The sequence below is a fragment of the Nelusetta ayraudi genome, unplaced genomic scaffold (assembly GCF_046127955.1).
Source record: "Nelusetta ayraudi isolate G7.1 ecotype Tasmania unplaced genomic scaffold, CSIRO-AGI_Nayr_v1 ptg000011l, whole genome shotgun sequence".
NCBI classification, from domain to species: Eukaryota; Metazoa; Chordata; class Actinopteri; order Tetraodontiformes; family Monacanthidae; genus Nelusetta; species Nelusetta ayraudi.
Window position 1 is genome coordinate 2,783,289 of NW_027466061.1, and position 27,081 is coordinate 2,810,369.

General features: G+C 43.0%; 1 protein-coding gene across 4 annotated transcripts in view; it reads right to left on the minus strand.

Annotated features, from left to right (window-relative positions):
* ntm (neurotrimin) overlaps positions 1-27,081 on the minus strand; it is a 329,246-nt gene that overhangs the window by 84,124 nt on the left and 218,041 nt on the right. For 3 of the 4 annotated variants that reach the window (XM_076020010.1, XM_076020009.1, XM_076020007.1), the window contains exon 1: positions 14,501-15,191. In XM_076020010.1, coding sequence (XP_075876125.1) covers positions 14,501-14,673 — 173 coding nt within the window. In that variant the 5' untranslated portion in view covers positions 14,674-15,191. Of the gene's footprint in view, positions 1-14,500; positions 15,192-27,081 lie in introns of those variants that run through there. The other variant, XM_076020008.1, reaches the window with a different exon arrangement.

Genomic DNA, 27,081 nt, shown 5'->3' on the forward strand with positions numbered 1-27,081 from the left:
CAGTAATGCATGCTATAATTCTGATTGGTAATGCGTCATTTCCCAAAGCAATTGAAAGCATTGTAGAAATTCTGAAATTTTGCCGAAAAAATAATAAAATTTGGTCAATGCCCAGATGGTCTGCAAAACACAAAACGTTTGTTAGGAGTGCAGTTACGAAGAAATATTGAGTTTCCATGGCCACTTCAGAAGATTACAGTTGCTCAGTAATGGCATGCAGTAAATGAGGGGAGGGGAGCTGCCATAAAATAGCTTTTCTCAGACCTCCCTCCTCTTGATTGAACACACACTCACAAACACACAGCCCTGCACCACAAGTGACAGACAGGTACAGGCATCAAAAACACACTTCCAGTCTACTGACATTGACAGCCTGTCAGGGTGCAGAACAGCTCTGAAAGGACAGACTCTGCAATAAGCCCAGAATGCACAATTGTGAGACAGAATGCATAGTGGGAGACAATATTGACAGAGAACTTAGGAGGAACCATGTGATCCAGCACAACTGATCTGCCCCAAGGACAATATCGATCATTAATTAATATGTTTGATCTAAAGTTTGAGCTTTAGTCTCACTTTGCTTCTCTATGCACCTGCCATCTGAGGTTTCCACAGTCCACGCCTGGTTCGAGCAGGAGGCTGAGCCGGGACACAGCTGTTGTTTCCCCCAACCCACCATCTCCCCGAAAATGGGACTAATTTGAATAACATCCACTTGAACCAATCAAAGCAAACTGAGCTGAATTCAGGTCGGCATATTACATCTACGAACATAAACTGGTAATTTATTCAGCGCTTGCACATTTGTTCCCTCCCATTAAAACCCAGCTTTAGGGAGACTGGAACATGTCTGCGTCTCTGGTCTGCGCCACTAAATTTGTCAAGCACGGCGCGATCAGCACAACTTTTAATATCCCTCATCAGTTTTTTAGGCATTACACACTGACAGACTGACATGCTTATCTCTGGCCAGTTAAATAAGCAGAAGGCTCAAAAAACACAACAGTGAAAGTGCAGTTAGGGCACGTACACGCTAGCCAACGCCAACTCGATCAGTTTTGATGAGCACAACAAAGCACATGGTGCACGTGGCAAAGCTCATGCATGAAACGAGGAATGGAGCTGGACTTCACACTACAGAATCCCCACAAAAGAGTTTGATTCTTTGAAATACTACCAGACACTACTAGACTTGGTATCATCAATTTTACATTAAGATCCGTGGCTAAGTGTCTGGATGTAGGTGTGAACACGTGCAGCTTCAGATGATGGATCTCCCAGGCAGAAAGTGTGGTGTTCAATACACGCAGTAAATTAATGCTAAATAAAATTAATAAATACATTGCACACATGAATACTGTTGACTTATCATGCTGTAGGATTTTGATATTGTTACATCCTCATTAAAGGCCCCATGGAGTCAAACAGGTTCTCATTGTTGGCCCGTAAGAAAAGCCTCGTTTGTGGCTCTGCTCTAACACTGTGGCTGCTGCAGAACTTTAGAGGAGCACCTCTCAGAGCAAAACTAAACGCTGCACTCGAGCACTCTGTATTTCATTTCATAGTGCATTACGAGGATGAATGGAGACACCGGGAGTGAATCCGTCTCGGGATGACTCCAAAGTCACCACAGCTCTCTTACCTGCAGCACCACAGTGATCGAGACGCGCTCACACACAACGACGACGCAAGTCTATGGAGAGGAGTGAGCGGACGCATCCCTGCCTTGCGTTTTCTTTTTGTTGTTGTTGTTGTTGTTGTTGTTGTTGTTGTTGCTCACAGGTGCGTTAACAGAGTAGAATTTCTTAATCTGTGGTGGAGTCGATCTCTCCTCTCCCTCTCTAGAATCACACATCTGAGTGCCTGCGGTAAACAGGATGAACCACTGCTCTGGGGAAGATTATCTGCTTTGAATACCACCTGATTTAACTATATCCTTCAGGAAGAATCGCCTCATGGGGCTGAAGCGTCCTGGAGGAATAGACTGAAAGCTTGAAAACTCACACGCTTAGCTAGCGTGCGCATGACATTCAAAGCATTATATACATTATATAAAGTGTTTTTTTCAGGCCCAGCATACTTCAGAGTGAATACTTGTGTTGGTTCAAGGGATATTTCACTTTCTAACCATTTTATGTAGTCTTCAGAGATTTCTAATAGTTGCTTTATTATTCAGATATAAGCAATTTAAAAACAAAGAGGCACAGCACCCCGTACATTTAATTACAATGAAACAGAAAGTGCATCAAAGAGAAATATGAGAAGTTGGGCAAAAAACAGTAATAAATGAGTGAATTAACTGCACAAAACAAAGTGGGGGAAAAGGTAACTACAACTCCCACCTTCAACCCGACAAAAAAAGGCATGCTATTGAGGCGGCGGCAGACCTAAATAGCACAAGGCAAGTGTGGACTGATACAGGACCTTCAAAGAATCTGTCCACTCTGTCTGTTTGATGACATCTGACTGGGAGAACACAGCACCACCTGCTGCTTACTGTTGATGAGCTAAATCCAAATATTAGCAAGCCAATGGCAATTGAAAACATACACAAATGTGTTTTCCTATCCAAAACATCTATTGACATATCACAACTTTCTTAATTTTTTCTTTCATGTACATACACAATTAATAGCTACACTGTTACCCACCTTGTCCAGTTTTGATTATTCCAACTGCAAAGTGCTTGGATGACATCTGCACGTGAATCTTTCCTACCATGTTGGTGCCCCTCACAATTAAGAAAAATCCAATCATTGGCTTCCTTTGCTGCTTAATTTTTCCCAAAAAATGTCTGCTTAAATGTGACAACACTCCTGGTTCCTCCTGGCCAATGAGGAAGCCTTGTAGCCTTTCAAACAAGTATGAGGGGCAACAAAGAAAGAGGGTGGAAACCACTGTTGTTTGAAAAATCTTGCAGAGGGAGAAAAATATTGATCGTAAAGCCTTTTATATTGACTTATAGGCGACATGTAGCGGCTTAAGCTTAAGTAAGCACATATTAGAGGAGCGTCTAAATAAACAGGAGCTATAAATAGGATGTCCTGGTACAATCAGGGCAGATCTTGCACTGAGCCAAAAAAGACCCTGCAGCTTGTGATTTCCAGCCACCCTGCGATATATTATACGTCTATGCACCCTAGTTAGATTGCCTGCCAAATAAATCTTGCCGTTTTATGGGGGTAAATAACGATTGGAACCTGTTGTTGACCTTGAACGGCAGCGTCTCCGACACATGCAGCCTCACCGGCTGTTCCCATCACCCTCAGCATAGCGCAGTGGGTCCTTCACTTCCTTCATATCCCATGACCTTTCTAGCAAAATCAAGCAGTCAGACAAAGAGGACGCTCACCGAAGGACACAGTTGCTTCCTAATGCAGCAACACCGTGTCCCTGAGAACTGAAGACACCGCAAAGAAGCCCCCTTTCCAGATGTAATCACTTATTTTTTGTTCATTCAACAACGGACAAGGTCTGTTTGGTCTGTTTGAGCGCTTCTCTCACTTCGCCCGAAGAGGCTGTTTGGCTCTCTTCCTCCCTCCCCAACCTGCTCCATCCGTGGCTCCACCTTGGAACAGCTCGGAACAGTGATTGGCCAGACGCTCACTGCTCGCGCTAGTTTGCGGGAAAGATGGCAAACATCACTGCATCCTCTCATGCAGTGATGTTTTATACTCATTTTAAAAAAAAATCAAAAGTCTGCAGAGGCAATACTATGATAATCACCTCAACTTTGAAAGGCACCAAAAATCAAAAGAGCTCGTCTCAGCGCAGTAACTCAAAGAAGGCAAGCCCATCATGAAGACCACGTGAATTTTCCTTCTTGGGGTTTTGGTTGGCATGCAAGCAATTAAAGACATGATGGACCGCTTGAAAACAAGCGGAGGGAACTCTTGCAGGTATGCTCAAACGAGCTATGAGCTTGCCATAAGTAAAATATCCGACTCAAACTATTTCAACTCCACCTCCCGCACCACCAACTATGTTACTTTAGCCTGAACTCAGAGTGACTTTGAAGTTCCCCCTCACTAGCTACGTCTCAGTCCTGAAGTGGGCGCAGGCAAGATTCTGTCACGTCGCTCCACACTTTTCAACGGAGGTGCAGAAATATAACCATCTAACACACACACACACACACACACACACACACACACACACACACACACACACACACACACACACACAGATGGTGCGTGATTAACCGTGACGAGTTGTGCTGGATCCTCGGGCTGGAGCCCTGCCTGGTCTTCCTCCGCAACCCCCCCAAACCCATTCCACTTTGATGTGCAATGCGGGTAAAACTTCTATTTAATCCAAAGACAGGTATTTGCTGGTCAGAATGGCTTCTAAACACATAAAGCAATTCCTTCCACACCTAAATACAAGCTGGCTTTTTTTTTTGAATGAAAGCAGAGGCAAGGTATTCGCATCCATCTCAATCCTATTATTCCTTCATTTTCACCAAATGCTTGTGGTGGGAGGGTGCCAGTTCCTGCAGCTATAACCTGTGTTTGTGGCGGATATGACAGTTAATCATCCAGTGATGCATTTTCATGGAAGCCTACGCAGATGCAAGGGCACGCTGCGATTGAGCACCTGGGAGTGAGGCGTTCCTTTTCTGCCTCACTTATGTAAGTGTGCGTGTTCTTCTCACTGGAGTCAGCCAGCTACCTGAGAATGCGTGAAGGATATTTTGTGACAGATAATTCCAAAATGTATTTTTGCGCAATGCATTTTCATTTTAGTGACGTTTCCATTACTTTAGGGATTAAATGTAGATTTCTGTGAGCACCAAATGTTCAGCTGGAGCATTTCAACAGCACAAAGCCATGTTTAAAAACTCATTTTTAAAAACTCAAATTCAATAGAAATTCCAGACTTTTGATCTCTGTGTGTGCATGCATGTGCTGATTTGAGATATACACTGAAGCATTACGTGTATAAAGTTATAAAGTCAAACTGCAGTGTGTGTCCAAACAAACAAGTTACTTTTGCTGTCAGCATCCCAAATCCCTTCATGAGTCATTTTCACACCTGGCTGGTGCCACTTGTCTTTCTTTTACGACTCAAGCTAACCGACTACCATGCTTATGGTCGGTTCAACTACAGGCCCAATGAGTTAATGAGGCAACAGCTACTGGCGTTGGGGAAGCAATCACGGCTGCACTTATTTAGAGTGGTTTAAGAGTGTATTGCGTTACTGCTATACCAATGTTTATGTTTATCAGTTTACAGCTCACTAATAGAACAATAAATACCCTTGTGTTCTCTAATGCATGGGGTATTTTCTCAGGCTGACATAAAATAAGCAGAACTACAGTTGTTTAGGGCCATCTGATGCCATTATAGTCTTAATGAGTTGCTGCACTACGATGGTATTCAAGTATTCCAATAACAATCAAATAATTAATTGTCAGTGATGTAACAGCTAAAAAAAATAAAAAATAAAATAAAAAAAATAAGCGTAAATGCACCACCAGCACACCAACAGTGGAACAGAAAATACTGACAAAATAACTACATTCGTTTCCCAACAGTTTCCCCCTGCCTCCTTGTGTTTACGCTGAACGGGTGATGTCATATGGACTTCGATGTTGGCGATAAATGCAAACCAGACAATCTATCACGCTACGCTGCTGCCGCAACGTCAGCTTGTGCTGGAAACCCACAGAGCGTGCCGTCCCAGAGGTTTAAAGCACATTTAGGCCATTTGGGGACCAGTCATGTGTGGCAGATACGTTGGTACGGAGGCAAGGTTCAATTTAGCTGAGATAGTCTGCTGTTTGCTGACTGGTTTTAGGCGAAGCACTGAATATAACAAAGTTGTTAGTGGACCTACATTGAATATTTGTTTCAATGTTATGTTTAAGGTGTGAAACTGCAGTCTTTCGTTTCTTTTCTTTCTCACTTTCTTTTCTTACAAAAAAATTTTCTTGCCGTTTATTGGGCCTGTGCTTCGTCAGTCTGGACAAATGTTTTGAGAATGACACCTCATGCCTCTCCCAGGTTAAGGACAGCATCCCAAGCCAGGTGTCCGTCCCACCTTCTGAGCACAAACAGGTCCAGCTACGACAAAGTGCCAGTTTTCACTGAATAGACCATTTTTGTTGGAGGCCCTAGACAGAATATCAAAAGTGATGTTTTCTGCAGATCCATCCGAATATAATATGAACTAAAAGAGGTTGAGCCGCTGCAGTGAATGAACAATTAGGGTCCAGAAATGGATATAATGTGGGGCCTTTGGGCTCTTCTTTTCAGTGGACAGTGTCCTGCAAGAGTGAACATTAGCCACAAAGAGCTGAGCACATCGCAAGGCTAACTGTGGTGTCCACCTACACTCTGTGACAAGGGATTCAAACAAAATAGATGTTCTCTAGGACAGGGGTCAGATACTTCATAGTTATTGCGTACTACAAAGGGCAAACTATTTGCTACACTCTTCTGAAATAACATGTTTTCTCAGTTTGGCTTCTATATTATTATATATATTATTAATAATGATACTCATCTATGTGAAGACACTGATCATGTTAATTTCTCACAATAATGATCAACAATGACTTAATGAGGTTGGATACAGATAATATCAATATTAAACACTTCATTTTGATATATCAGAGTTCACCAAAACTTCTCCAGGCTTAATAATTTTATTTAAAGATTTTTGTTAAGTTCAGTTCACGAGTTGTGCTATTTTTAGAATAGGGCTGTGGGCAAATGATGTAGTCCTTGGGGTCTATTTGGTGCCTGTGGGCACCGTGTTGGTGACCCCTGGTCTAGGACCTTAAAGCCATTCTCAGGCAGTTTGATCCAGGATACAAAGTGCAACCAGGAATGCAGAGGCTGGTACCAGTTTCAGCACAGTGCTGCATCATACAAAGTGAGGAGCAAGGAAAATACTGCGTCCTATCTTTGGATATGATACTTTATGTCAACTGGCCAAACTTTGTTTTATGAAAAGCCAATCATGAATAACATCTTTCAGATGTGATGACCTTTAGGAGGTTTGTGCACCTGTGTCCAACCCAGACTATGGAGCAGCGTTTAAGTATATCCATAACTAATCCCAGTGCTGGTAAACAGCTTGTGTGCGTGTGTATGCGTGTGTGTGTGTGTGTGTGTGTGTGTGTGTGTGTGTGTGTGTGTGTGTGTGTGTGTGTGTGTGTGTGTGTGTGTGTGTGTATGTGTGGCACCCTGCAGTATTGATATCTTAGCACTAAGGAGGAGGAGGGGCAGAGAATCTTTTAAGCACATAATCCTGAGCACTCCTCTCTTCTCCTCTCCTCATCTAATAACCACACAAGCCTGGAAGCCTCCTTCACCCCCAGTGACACTGCACCAAACTCTGCTCTCGCTGCAAAGTGGACAAGATGTATTTTTTTTAATAGAGAAAATCCAAATGGGTGTTATTTTGATGATTTATGAAATGAGTCATATCAAAGCGACAGCTTTTAAAGTTTGTTTTTAATAGTTTTTAATAATAATTATAATGCATTAGACTTATATAGCGTTTTTTGTGTTTAGTGACACTTTAAATGAGTACTTAACATTGCAGCTGGCAAAATATGACACACATGCACCCTGTTGACAAATGAAGTAGCAGCATGTCATGAAAAAAAGGATTATGGCCTACTGTACAAACAAGCAGTCATTTGAGCGAGGCAAGCAAGGACAAATGACTGGAAGACAACCGTGCAAGATCCGGGTCTTAAAGAGTTGACCAACTTAATGGGAGAGCGGTGAAGAAAACCTGAAAAACCCACTGGCAAGTAGGTGTTCTTATCGAGCAATTTGTTTGCGGCGCAGTGAGCTGCCCGGATGACAACATCATCAGTTTCCGTGTGGGCAGTGAACCCATCACAAGATTATTAACTTTCCAAAATTGCTTGCAGAAAGCTGCAAATTGCTTGGGCTAAAGCTCATAAAAAACAGTAAAAAAAAAAAAAAAAGAAAAAAGAAAAAGAAATCAGCACATCCCACTTTGCTTGGTATCCATTTAAAATTTACTGGATGGCTGGAAAATGAATGTTCATACAAGGGTGCATGTCCAATCAGCTCCACTTCATTACGGTGGCTTTGTAATTTCCTGGACAACATTCGAGGTAGGAATTAAATCACTTCAAAGCAAGACGAGCATCAGATAGGGGCCAGCAAGAGAAGGGTGGGGTCGCGCGGAGCGAGGAAAATATATGTACTCCTGAAATGACTGACAATCAAGCGCCAGTGCCCCACAGTTCAGCAGGTCCTCCATCTGTAATCTGGTGGAGGACCCAGATTATACTCATCAGCAGCAGCAAGAGCTTGTGAATGTGGGCCAAGCTCTTCCCAGGAACATCTGCACAGGTTGCTATCACAACATGTTCATCCCAAGCTTGTTAATAACACCTGCCAGCTGTTTAGTCTGTTTCCTCAGAGCCGTGTGATGTCTCGTTACACAATATGAATCGGTAAACAACAGAGGAATCGACAAAATGGCTCTACTTTTGTGGTTCCACACACTGCCGGGTCTCTTTTCACATCTCTGTTGAGCCTCGTTGCAAAAAGTGTCCGACTGTATACAACTTACAGTTGCATTTTTCAAGTGAACAGAGTTGGTCATTTGTCTGCCTGACATTTAAACTTCTAGGAGTGAGACAGAGCCTCAGGAGGGATGTCAAAGAATGTGACTAAAGGCAACTTGAATAAAACATTAACAAGTTTCCTTGTTGGTAGAAACACTGTATCTAAGTCACATTAGCCTTTCTATCATTCTTTCTTTCTTTCTTTCTTTCTTTCTTGGCTTGACTCTATTTATTTTAATCCCCAACTCTATGCAGTTAATAAAAAAAAAAAGTTGCAGCATCAAAAAGACATTGTATTGAGATTCCATCTATTCACTTGGCCAAACATGATCAGGCAACTGACTGAGGTTGGATTTGCTAAATATACCGTCATGTGTATTGCGAGGAGAAGGCACAGACGTTGCCAATATCAAGTCAGTTTATCTTGTTTCAGTTTAGGCAGTTGTCGACAATATATGTGTTGGGCGTATACAACACTGCCATGACGATAAATGTTGGATATAACGTGCTTATATAGATATAACTCTTAATCAATCAACTTTTATTTATAAAGCACTGACAGCCAAAGCTGTCGTTTTTGTTGTTTGATACTATTGAGTAATAACTTACATCTACTGAGCAACTCTTATTCAAAAGAGTCTTTTTATACTTGTAGTACAGATAGAATACTAAACACAATGAGCAGATTGGATTTATTTCTCATTGTTTTCAATGGGCACACTGAGTGTCGACAGAGACATGTGTAAATTTGACATTAAACTGAGCAAATTAATTAAAAGTTATAAAACATCTTGGTTACAATGCACACACGCGCGCCCGCACACACACCATTACTTTGGACTGAATAAAATATCTATCATTGGATAGAAGTCTGTGGACTTTTGCCTGTTTTTGCTCATTTCAGGCTCATTATATTGACAAGCCACTTAAATGAACACCCCTTTGTACTAATTACTCAGTAATAAACACTAAAAGAGGAGGCAAAAGAAATCAATCAAGGGCTTCTTAATTAAAGGAGACAAATTGCTCTCAGCGACCACTCCTACCATCACTCCTGCTCTGCTCCCCATCTACACCCAGCATGTTGAGCCGCTCCTTCTGGAACAATAACACTAAAAACAATAAGCGAAAAATGTGGGACCTGCAGACGGCAGCCTGGGTAGACGGTGCAAGGTTGAAAGAAATGGAATTACTGAGTGAATCTGTGAAATCAAATGATCAGTTTCAATCTTGGCCCACAGCATCCTAGGAACAAAACACAAAGAGATGCTTGAACTCCTATCATGAACTGGATGGAAAAATTGTCATGGCCCACAGCAGCGCTTCGGGCTCTAATAGCTCCAGTCACAACATTGATGAACAGAATGAGCAGGGAGCTTTCTGCACGAATACAAATTCAGAAGTACATGTGTTGAGCAAACTTACCATCCAAACCTCTATAGATTTAGAGAAAGACAACATCCTGTATTTAGCTGACCGGAACATATATCTTCCTTATGATGTCAATCATAGCATTCTGCTAAAACTGAGATTTCCTTATATATTGTCTTATATACGTGTTTTAATGGGACAAGAACAGTACAGCCATAGAGCAGACTCAGAAAAACAAATACCTCTCTGTCTTCACAATCCTAGAGAATGGAATCGTTCATCACTACTGGTGTACTCTTAAACCAGGTAATCCAGGTATCCAAGTCATTTGTAATAAACAAACTATATGTTGTAGCTCGCTCTGAACAAAATAACCAAGCACCAAAAGTAAAGGCTGGAACTTTTCTCATTTTCAGTTCATTCACAGACTACACATTACACTGGTTAGGTGAACTCTGCAAATGATTTGGGTTTGATCATACAAGGAAATATAAGCAGTCCGTTTAGCATTTCCCTTTTCAGTACTATGTCACTTGTGGACACGGAACACCTCACTTGTAAAGAAAACCTGTAATATGTTTTTATAAGCTGTCCTTGCAGGGACCAAACAACAAAACCGAGAGCTGCGAATGACAAGAAAGCCAATAGCATTGGCGACAAATGGGAGCTTTGCAGTAAAATGACACGGAGGGCAATTTAAGCCTTGTCTTTTTTTACTCTCTCTTTATTGTACATGTTGCTCCACAAGGCCAGGTAGAAAAAGAACAGCAATGACCACATTTCTTTTCATCATAGTTTGCTTTACAGAAGACACCGTAGCTTGGACAAGCTGCAATTTTTTATGAGAATTTTCTTTTCATGCCATATATTTTTATGCAACATAGTAAGATGAGACTGGTTGTTGTCGAAATAGGCAAGTCAGATTTAGTCGTTTGAGATTAACTCACAAGAGTCTAGGATGAAATATAAAGTGTATGAAGTAGAATATAGGTTATTTCAATATTTTTTTAAGCATTTTAAAGTAATGCAAATTGCTATATATGCTGCACCCATCGTATATTTTTAACAGCGCCAAGCTAGTGCTGTATCGCAGTCGGTGAAAGCATTAACAGGACAAACTGACAAACTGTAAAATATATAGCATTATAGGGAATCGAAGTTGTGTGCTGAATAACATGGACACAAATAGGAAAAGGCAGTTCTGATCATTCCGACCCCCCCCCCCCTGTCCCCCCCTGCAGTTTTGGCAGTTGACAAAAAGGGCAATAGGGAGCTTGTTAGCAAAGATCAAAAGCAAGGATTCTGTCTCCTGCAGCTTCAGCATCATTCCTGCTAGAGGAATTACAGTACTTCCAAATTGCTCAGGGACGATAAAGGTAAAATAAATTGCCTCTGTTAAGTGATGGAGGGCAACTCATGTAATATTGCTGATGCTTCAGTCTTTTAACCTCTGCGTTTATTTCCCTGGGGAATTTAATGCGCTGTTGGTTTTTCATGTTTTTCTTTGTTTCCCTTTCTTTCTCTTTGGGTGTGTTTTCATTTCACCACTCTGGAGAAATCAAAATGCAACAACTGTTTTTGGAAGTACTGTATGAATATTGCAGTATGAGAAAAGGCCACTGAGGTCAAAATTTACTACATTGACAACTATAGAAAGGCTGACAAAAATGCAAAAGAAAACATCCCGAGGAAACCCCAAGTAGAAAAAGAACCTTGACTAGACTTGCAGGCAATGTCAGAAAAGGCAATGCTGTCCCGTGACCTCTTCTCCTTACCTCTTCAGTGCATCTAAGCTATATCACATACACCTGGGGAAGGAACAGCTTAGCTTAGCATCTAGCCCCATGAACATGTATCATGGATTCACACGTATCGACATCCAGTGAGCTAGCATACACTTACACCAGGTTCACAGTCCATTCAGACTCAAACAACCAGAAGTGCACAGCCTGCTGGACTAATGCACTAGTTCAGATCTACCACAATTGACCAGCGGTGTGAAACGGTCACATTAGAGTCAAACTCCTTGCCAGATGTTTCAGATGAGGGGAGCAGTGTGTTTTGCTTTTAGCTGAAATGTATGTTGTTTACGTTCAATCAGAAAGTAAACATCAACCTGAACTGCTTTGGGGAAGCAAAGAGCAGGTGCACACTTGCTGCCCCTTTGAGTGCACTGTCCTTGGTGCTGAAGAGGGTTAGCCGGCACTGTTAGTTGAAGGATGGTCTCTCAAGTGTTGGGAGAGTGCCAGGGAAATAAACTTGACCAAAATTCATCAAAGCATTTAAGTGTCCGGTACACGCTGTTCTAAAAAAAACATCAAATTTTGTTTTGTAGTATCATGTGCATCCTCGATGATATTGCTTCTTGTCAGTAGTGACTGAATAAGAAGCAAGATTGAAAATGTCTTATTTGTCTTCTATTGGAACTGATACATTCTTGGTTTGAATACTTATTTGAAAACATATTTGTCGTTTTGACTTTGACTTGGCATCCTTTCAGAGAGATGCATGTCCTCAAATCGTGTGAGGAGGTAGGGTGTTTATTTTATTTTTATTTTTTTTGCAAATTCTAGTTGAGCTGCCTCTGCAGGCCATGGAAGAGTTGGGGGGGGGGGAATTACCCAGTGCCACCCTCTTTCAACACCTGATTGAGCCTTGTGCCTCATTTGTGGGTTTTTGAAGGTCACTTCAAAGAACATGTGAATTAATCAGCAGATCTTTCAAGGTGCTTCTCCCATTCTGTCCCATTGGAGTCTTAAAACTGCTTAAGCAAGAGTTCAGTGCGGTGCATTGCAGTCATTAAGGATTTATAAACTGGACGGCTCCCCAGTCAGCCAGACAGCCAGACCTAATTAGCATTGTTAGCATGATTTCATAGAGGCTGTCGTGAACTTCAAAATACTACTGGCGTCTGTATGATCTGCTTTGTCCCGCTGTGCTGTTGTTTGAATTCTGATAAGTCTAATGTCCTTGCAACATGAACTCAGTGTTAATAAGGCAGCAGCCAAGATGAGCTGCTCGCTGCTCACGAGCTGCCGCGACACTCCATAAAACCCCTGGAGGTCCCAGAACTCAGGTTTATAAATCTGTGTGATGCTTCAAAGGACATTTAAAAGCTCTGGCTGTACATAGAAACTGTGCATTTGGGCTTAGTGGTGTTTTGCACCACAAAAGCAAGACAGGACACGAGAGGTAAACAGATTTCTCTTGTGTGATGCTTTAACTGGTAGACCCCAAAATCCCAAAATCCCAATCAGACATGTCAGCCTGTGTGCAGACACTTTAAATTATATGGATTTTTCAGGGTGTCAAACACAAATATGTAAACAGGTTCAACAATACAAAGTGTGTCAGAACTGATTGTTATTCTACACATGGAGTTTTCTAGCTTGTAGAGGAAAGTAGATTATCCAGTATCACCTAAAATCCATCAATCAAAGAGACATTCTGAGTCCTGTTGGCCATCTGCTGACATAAAACAGCAGTTTACTAACTAAGTAGTAGTGGCTGATGAATAAGTAATGAATGATAAGTCATGACAAATTGTGAACTTGTCAGTGCTGCAATCACACAACAATGGACCGACAAAGTGGCTCCTGTTGGATGTTGCATTCTCAATAAGGAAAAAAAAAACCTTTGACAGTGAACTGGGTAAATGATTGAAATGGAATATCTTAAACAAAAAACAAAAAACAAAAACGGCCAGCATGTGAAACATGGTTTATCCGTACGCATTAGCTATGATCTTGGCACTTCCATATGTATCAACTTTTCCTCCATACTTGTTGATGCGACCACAAGGAAAGATTTCTCAATCACAAAACCATTTTTCCCAAGTGACCAAATTCAAAACTACTTCCCTGGCATCCACATTTACAGCACGTCGTTAAGTGGCACTATATGGTGTTATATGGTGTAAAGTGAAAACGAGCCCAAGTGCAGCCAGTGCTGCAACGCCAACTTTGAACACATCCCTCCATCTCATCTCTGTGGAGCCACAATTGCCTCCCTCTTTATTTTTTATTTTATTTCATTTTACGACAGCCCTTGAAAGCAACATAAATCCCTGTGTGTCCAGTAAGCCTCTGAGGGCGCGGAGGAGGGGAAAGGTCACCGCTGACACAATCTCCCACCCTGTGGAATTACGGCTCAGCCCCGCCCCTTCCCGCGTTCACTCCGGCGCGTGTGTGTGTCACCCACAGACCTCAGCGGAAGGTGTGACCCCCCCACCACCACCACCCCTCTTTCCCGTTTAGTTCCGCACCGCCGCTCAACAATTACAAAGAGAGCGTCAAGTCTCCTTGTTAACAGCTGCCAAAGTTGAGCATGTATCGCATCCGGATTGAGTGTTTTCCACGAAGTAATCCTCTCAAATCCCCACTCAGCCCTCCTTCTTTTTCTCCCTGATATTTCGAGACGGGGACACGATGGAGGAGCCCAAACTTTAAGTCTATTTTTTTTTTTTTTTTTTTTCAATTACGGAACCGCGAGAGTGGCGCTCAACTTGAGTGAAAGAGTATAGCGAAATGCGTGGAAGTGATAACCAAGCAAAAGGAGCATGGACTCACCTGAGGTAGACCGTCTCCCCTTGTCGCACTGTTATGTTGTCCATCACCCTGTTGTCGGACTGAGAATCCCCTTGGCTGCGGACGGGCAACCCTGCAGGCACAAGAAGCAAAATCCTCAGAGAGAGAAGGAGTGCGCATTTGGAAAAGGCGGCAAAGTATCCCCGCAGAGACATGGTGTGGAGTCGCGCGCAGGGGGGAAAAAAAGAAAAAGAAAAAAAAAGGTATATATTCCCACAACGGCGAAGGCAGAGAGTCAGTGCGCAGGTCCAGCTGGAGATTATTCTGCACCCCCCCAATTCCGCGCGCCCCCCACTCCCAGACTTAATCCAAATCTTCTCGCCAGGTGTAGCGGGCGCGGACGAGACGCTCGACCCCGGCCGTCTGCGCCGAACACGCGCCGTTTGCTGGCTTTGGAAACGAGCGGAGGACAATAATAATCTCCTCAGTCTGCCGCTCCGGCGGCGCCGCTCGCGGCTTTACTTCTTTGTCAAGTTGTGTTATTGGCTTAAAAACACAAGTATGAAAAGTTGAGAGCTGAGTGAGTTGATGTGTGAGTCTGCGGTCGGAAAGCCGAGGCAGAAAGACGCGGCGCTAATATCCAGTGGGGGAGGAGCGGGAGTAAGAAAAGTAACTCCGAGTTTTGCGTATCGCATCAGCTGGCTTGTTTGTCTGCCGGCGCTCAAATATGTGAACGTTACTAGCAACTTGGACCCGTCTGCGTGACAGAGTGGCAGCTGGGCTGAGAGCGATGAGCAGCGCAGACTGGACATCAGTGTCAAACTGCAACAGCAGCAAATAAAACATAAAAAATATGATCAGAGAAGCAGGAATTAAGTTAGACATTGTGTCTATACAAGTCGATGTCTTGTTGTTGTTTTTTTTTTAAGAAGACGTCAAATGACGTATCAAAACAGCTGATCCACCATCATATAAAGTCTGTCCATCTTAAGACTGTGTCATACAATATTTATATACAACCAAAATGAGAGAGCTGTGGAATAGTCACTTGGTATGAATGTGTAAATAACAATCCCTAATGCACTAAGTTGTTTTTAATTATATTTTACTGATCCACAACTAAACCTTCCTTTTGGAGACACTACTGTGTGAACCACCCAAAAATGAAAACAACAACAACAACAACAACAACAACATTGTAAATACACATCTGAAAAAATGCTCAAAGCATCCTTGCCAACTTCGCATTGGCCAGACAGTGGCAACAAGCATTCATGTGGGCTTCCAGGTCACTGGCTACCCCCAGTAACCAGTCCCACACATTGAGTATTTTGCTCATGAGCACTGTAGCGCTGCAATGGAAGCACACTATACTGAAAAGTCACATTGTCTGTCTTGCTCAACATGCCTGCAGACACCGCCGCTGATGAATTCATTCCTGCAGGGGTCTTGCCCTCAGCCATGCCGGATCCGGCACAGACAATGACCCGTTGTGGCTGGTGAACCACATATCGCTGTTCCCACATCCAAGTCCCAATTAATAACAAGATTGTACGTGGCAGAAACCAATGAAAGCATATATATCACTGTAGAGTAAGAGCCGAGTGAGGATACGTCCCTTTTGTCTGTAATAACCAGCAACTTTTTTTTTTTTCCTCTGGGAAAAAAAAAAGCTAAATCTGTCTGACACTTTCCCACTCACACGACTGTTTCACTGCATTCAAGCATTTAATTGCCTCTCTGTTCACAAAATAGTCTCACTGCGAGGGGTTTGCTCTCTAAAAGACATTAACTGCCTTACATTAAAATGAATGGGCCCTTTTAATGGAACACATTCTGACATGTGACTGTGGGTAGTCTGCTCGTGTAAGTGATTTCATTTTTCATAGAATTAATTCAGTTTTATGACATGAATTAAATCATATATATGGAGAGAGTGCGAGAGTCACTGGCAGTGATTAGAATTGTACTTTTAACTGTCATTTTTTTTGCTTTGATGTGGCAGAACTGTACTCTGTGCTGTTTCTTGTGTATAATTTTTGTTTCTTCATTGTTATTGATCTTCATTTTAGCCTGTACGCATTATATTCACCAATGTGCTACTCAAAAGAATAACAGAACACGTCGCAATCTTGCTTCTCTAAGAACGAGACCGGGGAGTGTTCAACCAAAAGCGGCGAGAAGACGACATTACTGCCTATGTTTACATGCACCTGGATGCTGCTGTATATTGGAGGAGATGCTTTGTGATTTCAAATATGGTTGCATATAAAATCATACATATATATATATATATATATATATATATATATATATATATATATATATATATATATATATATATATAGTTGACCTGTTCAGATAATCAATGATGATCAATGTGTAAACAGAAATACTTGCATAGCAGATGGGCATGTGAAGGTCTCATTTGCAATATTGTCCACATCAAAAACCAGAACTTATAAAGGAGTTATGATCTCCCATGCAATACGATTGGTTCACACACTGAGAGGTGGGTGTTGTTATATAGCCATTACGCGTCTCTTACATTTAACAGTTCTCGGGTTCCCCCCCCACCACTCCACCCATAGACAATATGCACTCCATTAACTCTCTCCCCTGCACTCTCTCTTGCACTACACACTTGTTGTTCATTGTTAATTTTGTAAATTCCAATTGTAACTTATCCAAAGTGTATATACTGTATAGCTGACTTCCTTCAGTATAGTTTTAAATATTTTTAGTATAGTTACTGCCCTCTTTTTTTTTTTGTTCTGCTGTCCTCTGAAGTACCAACCACACCACAACAAATTCCTTGTAAGTGCTAAACCTACTTGGCAATAAACGTGTTTCTGATTCTGATTCTGATTCTGATTACTGATTTTCTTGAAACACTGCCTCTGGTAGCGCTGAGTGTCGTCATAAATGGCACTCTGATCTAGCTCCCACCAGCACGGAGGGGGATATAAGCCCTCACTCAGTTTCCCAGCAGCAAAATTACTGCCGTTCATATCGCAGAGAGAGTGAGGGCAGCGGGTACAATTAAAGTTAAGTGCTGAATGATCTTGGTACCTTTTCTGTGAGACAGTTAAATAAGATTTGGATTGCCTGGTGATGAACAGTCATAGTTACCTGAATGGGGCACCATAGTCCTCCAGGCTTAACAGAAAGAATGTAAAGAGACAAAATATAATTTGGTTATTTTATTATTATTATTTTTATCAGCTGAACCATGTACTTCATCACGCTAGTTTCCCTCCCTGCATCCGGGAGTTATTTAAAGAATGACACAGCAGTGCTGTGAAAGCAAAACTGGCGGTGACTCATCTTTTTAAAAAGAAAAAAAAAGGCTTCATCTCAGCGGGGAGGGGGCGGGGGGAGCTCATCTTCTCTCACTCCCTCCTCCCTGCTTTAAGTTTGAGCTTTCATCCCTTGTCGTGGCATTTTTTATTTTTAACCACCTCAGATGTTTTTTGATCACCATGATGCCACGGCGGGCTTCTTCCTTTTGCCGGTGAAGAATACACAGAGAGAGACACAAGAGTTCTGTTTGTCACACAAGAGTGTTTGCACAGCGCAGTCACGATGATGTTCCAAGGCTTTCCACAGGTATGAATCCAGCGTTGGGGGTATTAACGGGCTGTCAAAACAATTTTTTTGAACGCTCACAGAGTTATCATCAGCGTTCAGTGCGCTAAAGCGATGGGAAGAATTGGCCGGGAAGGAAGAGCTTTGATTCTAAAGACAAGTTTTAACGCGTATTGATTTTTTTGTTTTTTCATGTTACATAAAGAAACTCCATTATGCTCTAAGACGGGAATGATGGACCGGATGGGCCTGTAATTACTACTTGCTTCATTATGCTTCCTTAGCTCAGCATAATTACAGAGGCCACTTTGTCTGTTACCAGCCTGATAGTCATACAAAAGATAATCCAGGTTCATGTATTATTCAGTCTCATGCTCGTAACTGCTAATACTTCCACTCGGTTGACCCCAAGCATCCAAGTGCTTTCAAAACCTTTTTTTTTTTTTTTTTTTTTATCACTCTCAGCACTTTACCTGTGTCAGTCACAGTGTGGATGGGAGACAATTACATTAGAGTCAGAATGATGGCTAAAGAATTACATTATTCAGGGCTGATATCTATACAATTTGACTTCCACGAGTATTTTGTATCAATTCTGCATTTAGTCTATTAATTTTGTTTTAAATATTATAAACATTTAATTCAAAAGCATTTCGGGGTGGGGGGCTCTTTCTTTTAATACTTAAAAAATGTGGCCAATAAAGTTGATTCTGATGCTGACATTAGGATTCCTTCCATGAAGATGGCTTAATGTGGTGGTTGCTCCCAGCCTGATTTGAATCACTAATAGCGATTGAATGAAAACGGTCTGCGGTGTTCACGTGAGCCCAAGCAGACATGAAAAATGGCAAAACACAGCTGTAAAGTCAAATATCACTTTGAAAATTTAAACGCAGGAGGCCTCAGACCCAAATACAGTTTGAGTATCTTTTACAGCACAGCTATAGAAGACTTGTGGTCACAGACCATGCGCTGTCATTTGTAGTTACAATCTTTAAGTGGTAATTCCACAGACCCATTCATGGGCGATCGTAGGTGTGGTCGAAAGTGACTTTAACAGAAAAAAATACAACTATGTCCAATGACTAAAACTGTCAGCAATATTTTATTCGAGAATAATATCTCATGAAAACAGAAAATACAACATCAAACAGCAAATATTGCACGTCTTTTCTCTGCCAGCAGTGTTGTCAGCAGGGCGGAGGAAGTGGCTTTGCTTCAGGGCCTGACACCGCCGCAGCTGTTTTATAGTCCACATCTTGAAAGTGGAAGAATGAGATGTCACCATCCAGAACAACGAGCCCCCAGGCGTGCCACGCGCTCCCGGAAAGATATACAGTCACATCACTTGACTTGCTCAGAGTGCCGCGGCTCATAATCGAGGTCCCACCTCCACGCTGACTATGAATGCCGGTGCTGTGCGACGCACCCCGCCTCACCTCCGTGTAGTTGTCAAGTAAATGAATGAGCGCAGAAAAAGTCTCTTGCGGTGACAGCTCGTGTTTCCAATGCGGACCACATGCTTAGCCTCTCAGGCTCACTCGCTAGCTCCGGTATTGCATCGGCGGATACTTTAACTGTGAAAAATTTTTTTTTGGATATGATTCAGCAAGAGTCCGTTTTCCATCAATGGATTATTTTGTTTCTACGTTTTGCTTGTTTAGTTTTTTTTTTTTTTTCATTTCAAACTGCAGCATCGTTTGTGGTTTAATTAGACGTCTAAGCATCTGTCCAGCCCTTTCAAAGCTCTTAATCTCTGAATAGTTTGTTGAAGTGATCTGCAATGGCTATGGTCAGTGTAAATATCTTCAAGCCCTGTCCATCCCTGCCCAGTGCTTCAGGAGAAAACAGCAAAAGGATACAGTGAGTGTAGTGCTGAAAAGAACAGTTCCTTTATTCGCTTAGTCGCATACTTTTTAAAGTTTCAAGGCTTTGGACTAATTCGCAGACTGAAAGAAAGTGAGTGTTTAACGACACAGCCGCCCACTGAGCCCCCCAGTGCCGCACTGAAATTTTCGGCACACTAGGTTTGACTTGAGGGACACATTTGTTGAAAAGAGTTTGGAAGAGGAGTGTGTTGGAATTCAGAACGACATTCAGGAGGGTGACATTTTCCTGTTGAATGGGTCTACTGCGATTGTCTGGTTGGTCTAATTAATAATGAGCCACTGAACCTGTCTATTGAAAGTATATAAAAGTTGTGCTGATGCAAAGCAAAAAAAAAAAAAAACCTCTGTGCAGCATGCTGCTGAATGTCATTTTTACAGAAATCTATAGATGCAACCATGTCCATATGTGCGAGACACTAAGCAGCATAACAGCAACCCCAGTAAGTTTTTTTTTTTTTGGGGGGGGGACCCGAGTCAGAACAATAGAGAGCTTTTTGGTCTTTATTGTTAGACAGAGGGTGACATCCTCCTGATTTTTGGCCTATCAAGGCAAATATTTTGTCTTCCTGAATCAACTGCACCAGTTATTAACATTAAGCGAAAGAGCATCGCCGGCAGGGGACAATGGCGGCGAGAGCCCAGCATTGCCGGTGACCAAGAGGGAGGGTGACCATGGCGACAAAGCTGCAATGATGCAAGCCAGATGGGAGGCTTAGTATCAGAGAGCCACCAGGCAAAGCCGGGGCAGAGGCAGGAAGTGACACTTGAGAAAGAGCCGAGCGCTGATCGTAGGTGGAAAACTAAAAAAATAAAAAACACTTTCACTCTTCCCACCTGCAGCTAGGGGCCACATTCTGTTCTGGCAAATTTTTTTTCATAAAACACGCACGTCCACGCACTCTGACACAAGTCCCGGTGTGCCCGAAGGCAACAACCAACCTTCTTCTTTTTTTTTTTTTTTTAATCCGGAGGGAAAACTGACTGGCGGACGGATGGACGGTCGCTGATGTTCAGCGTGTCAGGACGTCACCGCTGATCAGCTCTCGATCAGACCCACTCATGCAGCCATTCTAATGAGTTAAATGACCGACGTCAAAAACTGTTTTTCTTGTGTTACTTCCACTGCAAAACTCTCATCGTTTTGTTGAGAAAACTTATTGAAAAAAAACAACATAAAAAACAATGTGATCCTTTGACCAGCTGTGCCTTATGATTTCAGCTGACTTTCAACTGATCATATGCTTGCTCGACGGCAGCACAACTGTGCACTACGGTGTCTCCAACCAGCAGGCATAAAATGCAAGTCAAGTAAATTTGCATTGTGCTCTTTGAACCAATAGCACAGCAGACACCAGCCTGGCATTCTGCAAACTTTGGGGCCAAGAAAATTCCATCAAGGCATCGACACCGTAAAAACGAGCTGGCGCCGTGAAGCAGCAGAGTTGCTTTTTCAGACCTGCGTGTCTTACACAACAACAACTACAAACTCTCAGCGGGGTTGTTCTACTAGACCTTGTAAAGTTTTAACAGTCATAGGTTACGTTTTTCATTAACGACTCACAATCGTAATATGGCTAAAGGATTATTTCAAGTGTTGAGAATCTCTCAGCGGTCCGCTCCTCTCTCTTCACCTTTAGATGCAATACTTATTTTTTTAATCAATTAGTCAACATAAAAATAACAAGTAATTGAATCTTTGATGTGTTTTTCTGTGGTGATGGGTTTTATGAAAATGTTTGTGTTGTCCATCTCCATGGTAACTTGGTAATGTCCCTTTATAAGACGATAAAGAGACCTTGAACACTTGAACACAACATTTGCAAATGTAATGGAGGAAGGAAGCAACCCAGTTCAAATTGTCAAACTTGTGGTTGGCTGCAGACTTACTTACTTTCTCATATTCATTCTGCAGTAAGATGTAGCTGTCTATTAAATGCAATGTATGCAAGGCCTTGACTGGATGTTACAACCAGAAGTTACAACTGCAATAATTACATTTGTTCACTGAGGGGCCTGCAAAAATGAAAAATACTCAAAGCAGAGTTTAACATTCTGTGGTGGAGACAGCCAACAATCATTATGAGAAGCAATCTGTCTTCCTGTTCAGTGTTAAAACAGCACAGGGGGTAAAACGGCATCGGCATGCGTTCTCAACCACAGGAAGCCCAGAGCTCCAGCCAGCAGGCGAAAGCTGCAATTCAGAGTGAACACGGTGACCACCAATTAAATGGATAGTTTTGGCCTCACTCACTCGCTGGGCTGTCCTCAGTACACTTCAGCCAGGGCCGTGGGACTTGACACCAAGTATTTCACCACCACCTACCCGCATTGTCTGAGTGAATGACCCTGTCGATGAAATGTTGTAGCCATGCTTGTCATGGAGCCAGAAATTGAACACATAACTGACAAATGATGTCAGTGGGACGTCCCTGTCTCATGTGGCGTCCAGTCAATCCTTCTGCTATACTCCGAGGTTGCCTTAGGTGTCTCTAGCCAGTACCGAGTATTTAATGTGGTCATTTCTGATTTTGCGATGTACATTCCTGCTGGATATATGCTCCAGATTTTTGGTTGTATCGACGCACATGCGCAAAAGAAGGTGTTTTTGACGAGCACATAAACTGTGCAAGGCCTGGGCTCACTCTACCTGTATACATCTGTGCATGCAGCTATTGTCTATGAAAGAGGGGCAAACTACTCTCTAGTTATTCAAGCAGTCATTACCTCACCGTATGTTTTGCGAACCCAGCAATAAGGGTCTTGTTGCGATAGTGCATCATTATGTTTACTGCGTCAGGAACTTGGGAAATATTTCCAGACACAATACCTGTACTATGGCCCTGTCCACACGGGAACGTTGCCGTTTTTTTTCTTTCCCGGGGTCGAAAAAAGTCGCGTCCACACGCTGACAGATGGAAACGGAACGGTGGGTGAAAACGATGTAATGCCACACCGAAACGTGGCGCTGTAAACCGACGCTGACACAGCCACCGAACCCACGATTTAGAAAGAGGGCGTTTCCGCTACACACTAAACACACCGAACACAAAAATGTAATATTGCCAACAAATCTTGAAGCGGCTGCGATACAAAGACAACTCCGCTCGCCGCCGTCGTTGTTGTTTGTGCCGCTGCTGCCGCATTGCATGCCTTGTTTTTTTTCCGGTCACATGACAGTGACGGTGCGATGACGTCATCGTTTTACAGGGAAAAGCCGTTTTCACTGTCCACATGGCAACGATGTGAAAACGGCGAAACGGCGTTGTCAGATTTTCCCACTCTGGGACCCGTTTTCAAAAAATACCGTTTCAGGGGAAACGCCGTTGCCGTGTGGACGAAATGCGTTAAATACTTTACCGTTTCCACCAAAAAACTTTCCCGTGTGGACAGGACCTAAGAGTTTGGGTTTTTTTATTATTTGAAATGTTAAAAACAAACAAACAAACAAGCAAAACAATAGTTATGCAGTCACAGCGGGGGAAAAAAGAGTCCTCATGCCACATATGTAATTTCTTTTGCCATTTGTTCGGTTGGCTGGTGCGTTATCTAAAACCACATGTGGCCGGTCGGATTAAATGACAGGAACAAACTCATTACAGCAGCAGGCGACAACAACACACGCAAAAAAAGAAGCTCTCGATCAGCTGCGGTCGGCGGAAACCTCTCAGCGTGATTTACTCTCCGGAGCTGGAAGCCACAGGCCACGTGTGCACCGAATGGATCATGCTGGTGTTGTGTGACAGCGAGTTAAACGGTTATCTCTGCCGCTCGGCGCCGTGATCCCTCTTGATGACTTCCAGATGGTCATCCTCCATCTTTAAGTCTCCCTTGTCCACAAGGGGGGCTGTAGTAATGAGCGTCTCTGTCGTTGGCGCTAATGAAATATCGCCGCGTCGAATAGAGAGCGAAAGAGAAAGAGGCCCCGTAGCAACAGCGGCGGCGTCCGAGAGAGAAATTCAGCCGGACACCTCGCACCGCTGCACGCTGTGATACGCCTGCGAGCTCCTCTGGGAGAGCCTCATGATTCAAAAAGTGTGGAAAATCGCTTATAGTTTTTTTTTTCTTTTTTTTCACTCACCATAGTCCCAGAGCAGAATTAAGCGCTCTGTATAATTGCATCTCAAGAGAGCTCAGCAAAGGAGGGAGGGGAGGGAAGACAATGAGCTTGGCTGGGCTCTTTTCTTTTTTTTGTTTTGGGCAAGATTTCCCAATCGTATGCAAGTGATTGCGTGTCCAAGTAATTGCTTTAAATGCTGGAGCACTTGCAGATGTGTGGACAGGAAGCACTTGAGATGGGCTCTTGGAGGGAGGAGGAAAAAAACCAAAAAACAGTCATTAGGCGTGAGCAAACAGTAGCGATAACAGCTGTGAAAGAGGCACCGCGGCTGAGTGGCTGCGAGCGACGGTAGCCTGCCGTACGGCGGATTCGTCCAAGTTGGCGTGGAGTCAGAGGGCTGCCGCGCCTCGGAGGCTCCGCCTCTCATCTTCGACTCTCACCCAGAGAGGGGCTTTGCCAAGATCTCAATCACAGCAGGCCCCGGCCGATCGATACCAAAGTGACCCTTAGGTGTCAGACATCCCTGAGAGGAAGTGACCATTACTTTCTAATAAAGAGATTGATGTTGGACGGAGTCATTACCAGCACCTTTTAGCAATGGCACTCATGACTGTGTGGGATGGTGAGTGCACTTTTTCTCCCTGGCACAAGTCCCCACTTATCAGTCATCGTTGCTGACACTAACATCCTTTCAAAGCATATGGACACACACACGCACACGCAGAAAACCTGGACTCTTTGATTACCCATCAATTCCTCTCTTCCATTTGAACGAACATGCAGCTGCCGCTTCCTGCATATGATGTGCCAAGAGGGGTCATTGAGATTAAAAGCCAACCCGAGACTCGTTCCTTATTTGGTGAGGCCTGTCGAGGCCGCGTGGGAGTGAGGGATGATCCGGAAGTAGAGAACCACCGGCGTGCTACCCTGGAATCTGCAAAAAAAAAAAAAAACACATCTCCGAGGCGAGGAGTCAGGGCTGATGTTCCTCCTCAGAAGCGATGGACGGAGGCGCTCAGCAGGATTAAGTGGTTAATTAAAATGGAAGTGTCTGTTCAAATCAACAACCGTCTCCGACCAATCCAAAATCAATATGCTCTCACAGCCGTTCACCCTGACTGGGGCCAGGAAACTGCAGCCCCCTCTTCGCAGATGGGCAGATATTAGTTTTTGAATGTGTATTTTCTTGAACGTCTTTCTTTCTCAAAAATCATGTGGAAGGAACAGCAGACCAGCACTTTTAGCAGGCAGCTAATACCAAGTGTTCTCTGAAGGGGGGTGCAACCAAAGGGCTGAATATATGCTGTCTTTTTTTTTTTTATGTTTTTTGTTAAAGGAAACTGTAGAATTACAGCTTCACTGAAGTCCAGGGAAAAAGGAGAATCTGGCATTGAAATATTTCAGATTAAAACATTAAATTTGCTGGAAATTTGCTTTCCAGGCTTCCTCCCACAATCCTCATATGGACTGAGAGAGAGCGCTAGCCAGTGGCATGTCTGCCAGTGGTGGGCATTAGTGGGCAAAAAAAAAAAAGAGACTTGTAATAATGACGAAGATCAAACAAGATTTTAATCGTGCAGAAACACAAAAGCGACCCCGCAAGTCAAAGTGAAGCCAAACCACTGGCAGAACAGAATTAAGTGGTTCATATTGATGTGTTTACAGAAATGTAGTCAAACGTTTAAAACGCTGGCGGCAGCTAGAAATTCCTGACAATACCTGAGCACATTTGTCCTTCCTCAGCCTCACTGTGTAGCCTTTGTCTGGGTACAACTCTTTCTCCTTTTTGCGAATGTGCGTGTATCGTGTTTGTGTGTGTGTTTACGCCACATTCACACACAACACCAATGAGGATACTCAGACGGTCTTTAAAGTGACAAAAAGTCTCATTACGGGTTGAAATCTCGGGTCCCTCCGAACTCTGAGAGGGTCGCGCCCTCACCGCAACACTGCTAGATTGTCATTTCTCTCTCACTTTCGGCTGAGTCAGCCAACTGTCACTGTATTGCTCCCACTTGGAACCTCCCCCCTCAGAAATAATCCTCTTGCTCCGTCAAGCAGTGAAGGGCACCCAGACTCCTCTGTGACAGATAAATCTGGGAGAACATGTGTTGGTCGTGAACCTTTGTCCTTCTCCGGCGACGTGCCGCTAAACTTTGGAAAGTCACTCAAAGTCGGGACGTGAAAAGTGGTTTGTCGCGTTAACGCAGAAGCATGAGAACGCAACGCATTTAACATCACTGTCAGCGATTGTCTTGACACCTGATCAGTGTAATAAGGTGATTCAAATTGTACAAAAAGGAACATGCTGAGCGCGCAGCAGTGTTGATGGGCTCCGCCATGAAATTTAACTGTTAATGTGCCATGATTTTACTGGTGTACCTGATGAAAAAAAGGCCTCTTTCACATTGGTCACAGTTGCTGCAGTTCCGGCCCTCCTGTTTGCTGCATGGGGCAGCAGCATCAGCGGCATGTTGAGTGAGCTGTTTTGCAAAACTCTTGCTGAAAGTGTAATTTCTGCTAAAAAAAACACTCTTTGTTCTCATTTCCATGCCAAAAAATAAAAAAATAAAAAAGTTCAGATCTAATAAATGTGCTTTCGCCTAAGTTTCTTAGGTACCAGAGACTTCCTGTACTTATACCACATCTGTCTCCAAGAGTTTCAAGGGCAGCTCACAGCAATTACTTTCAGCTTTTCATCACAACTTAAAAGGACGTGACTGGTAGAAGGAAGATGGATTGGTAATGGAATCTGAGACCGACTACAAGGGAGGATAGCAAGGTGGATGTGCCATTTTTCTGAACTGAAATGAAATCGTAGCAATGCAACGGCCTTGCAAGGCTATTCAGTTTTGTCCAATGAGCACTTAAGAAGACGTTCTTTTTAGAAATGTAACAATTTTAAAGGAAAAATAGACATTTATGATATCAATGGCTACAAAAAAACAAAGCACTGATCAAGAGCTCCTGCTACTGGGAAACCTGTACCGCATACCGCACACACACATACACCCACACACACCCATCACAATTTGTTTTGACTGAACAGAATTTGATTGTGTGTCACTTCAGCCCGGGTGCAGGACTGA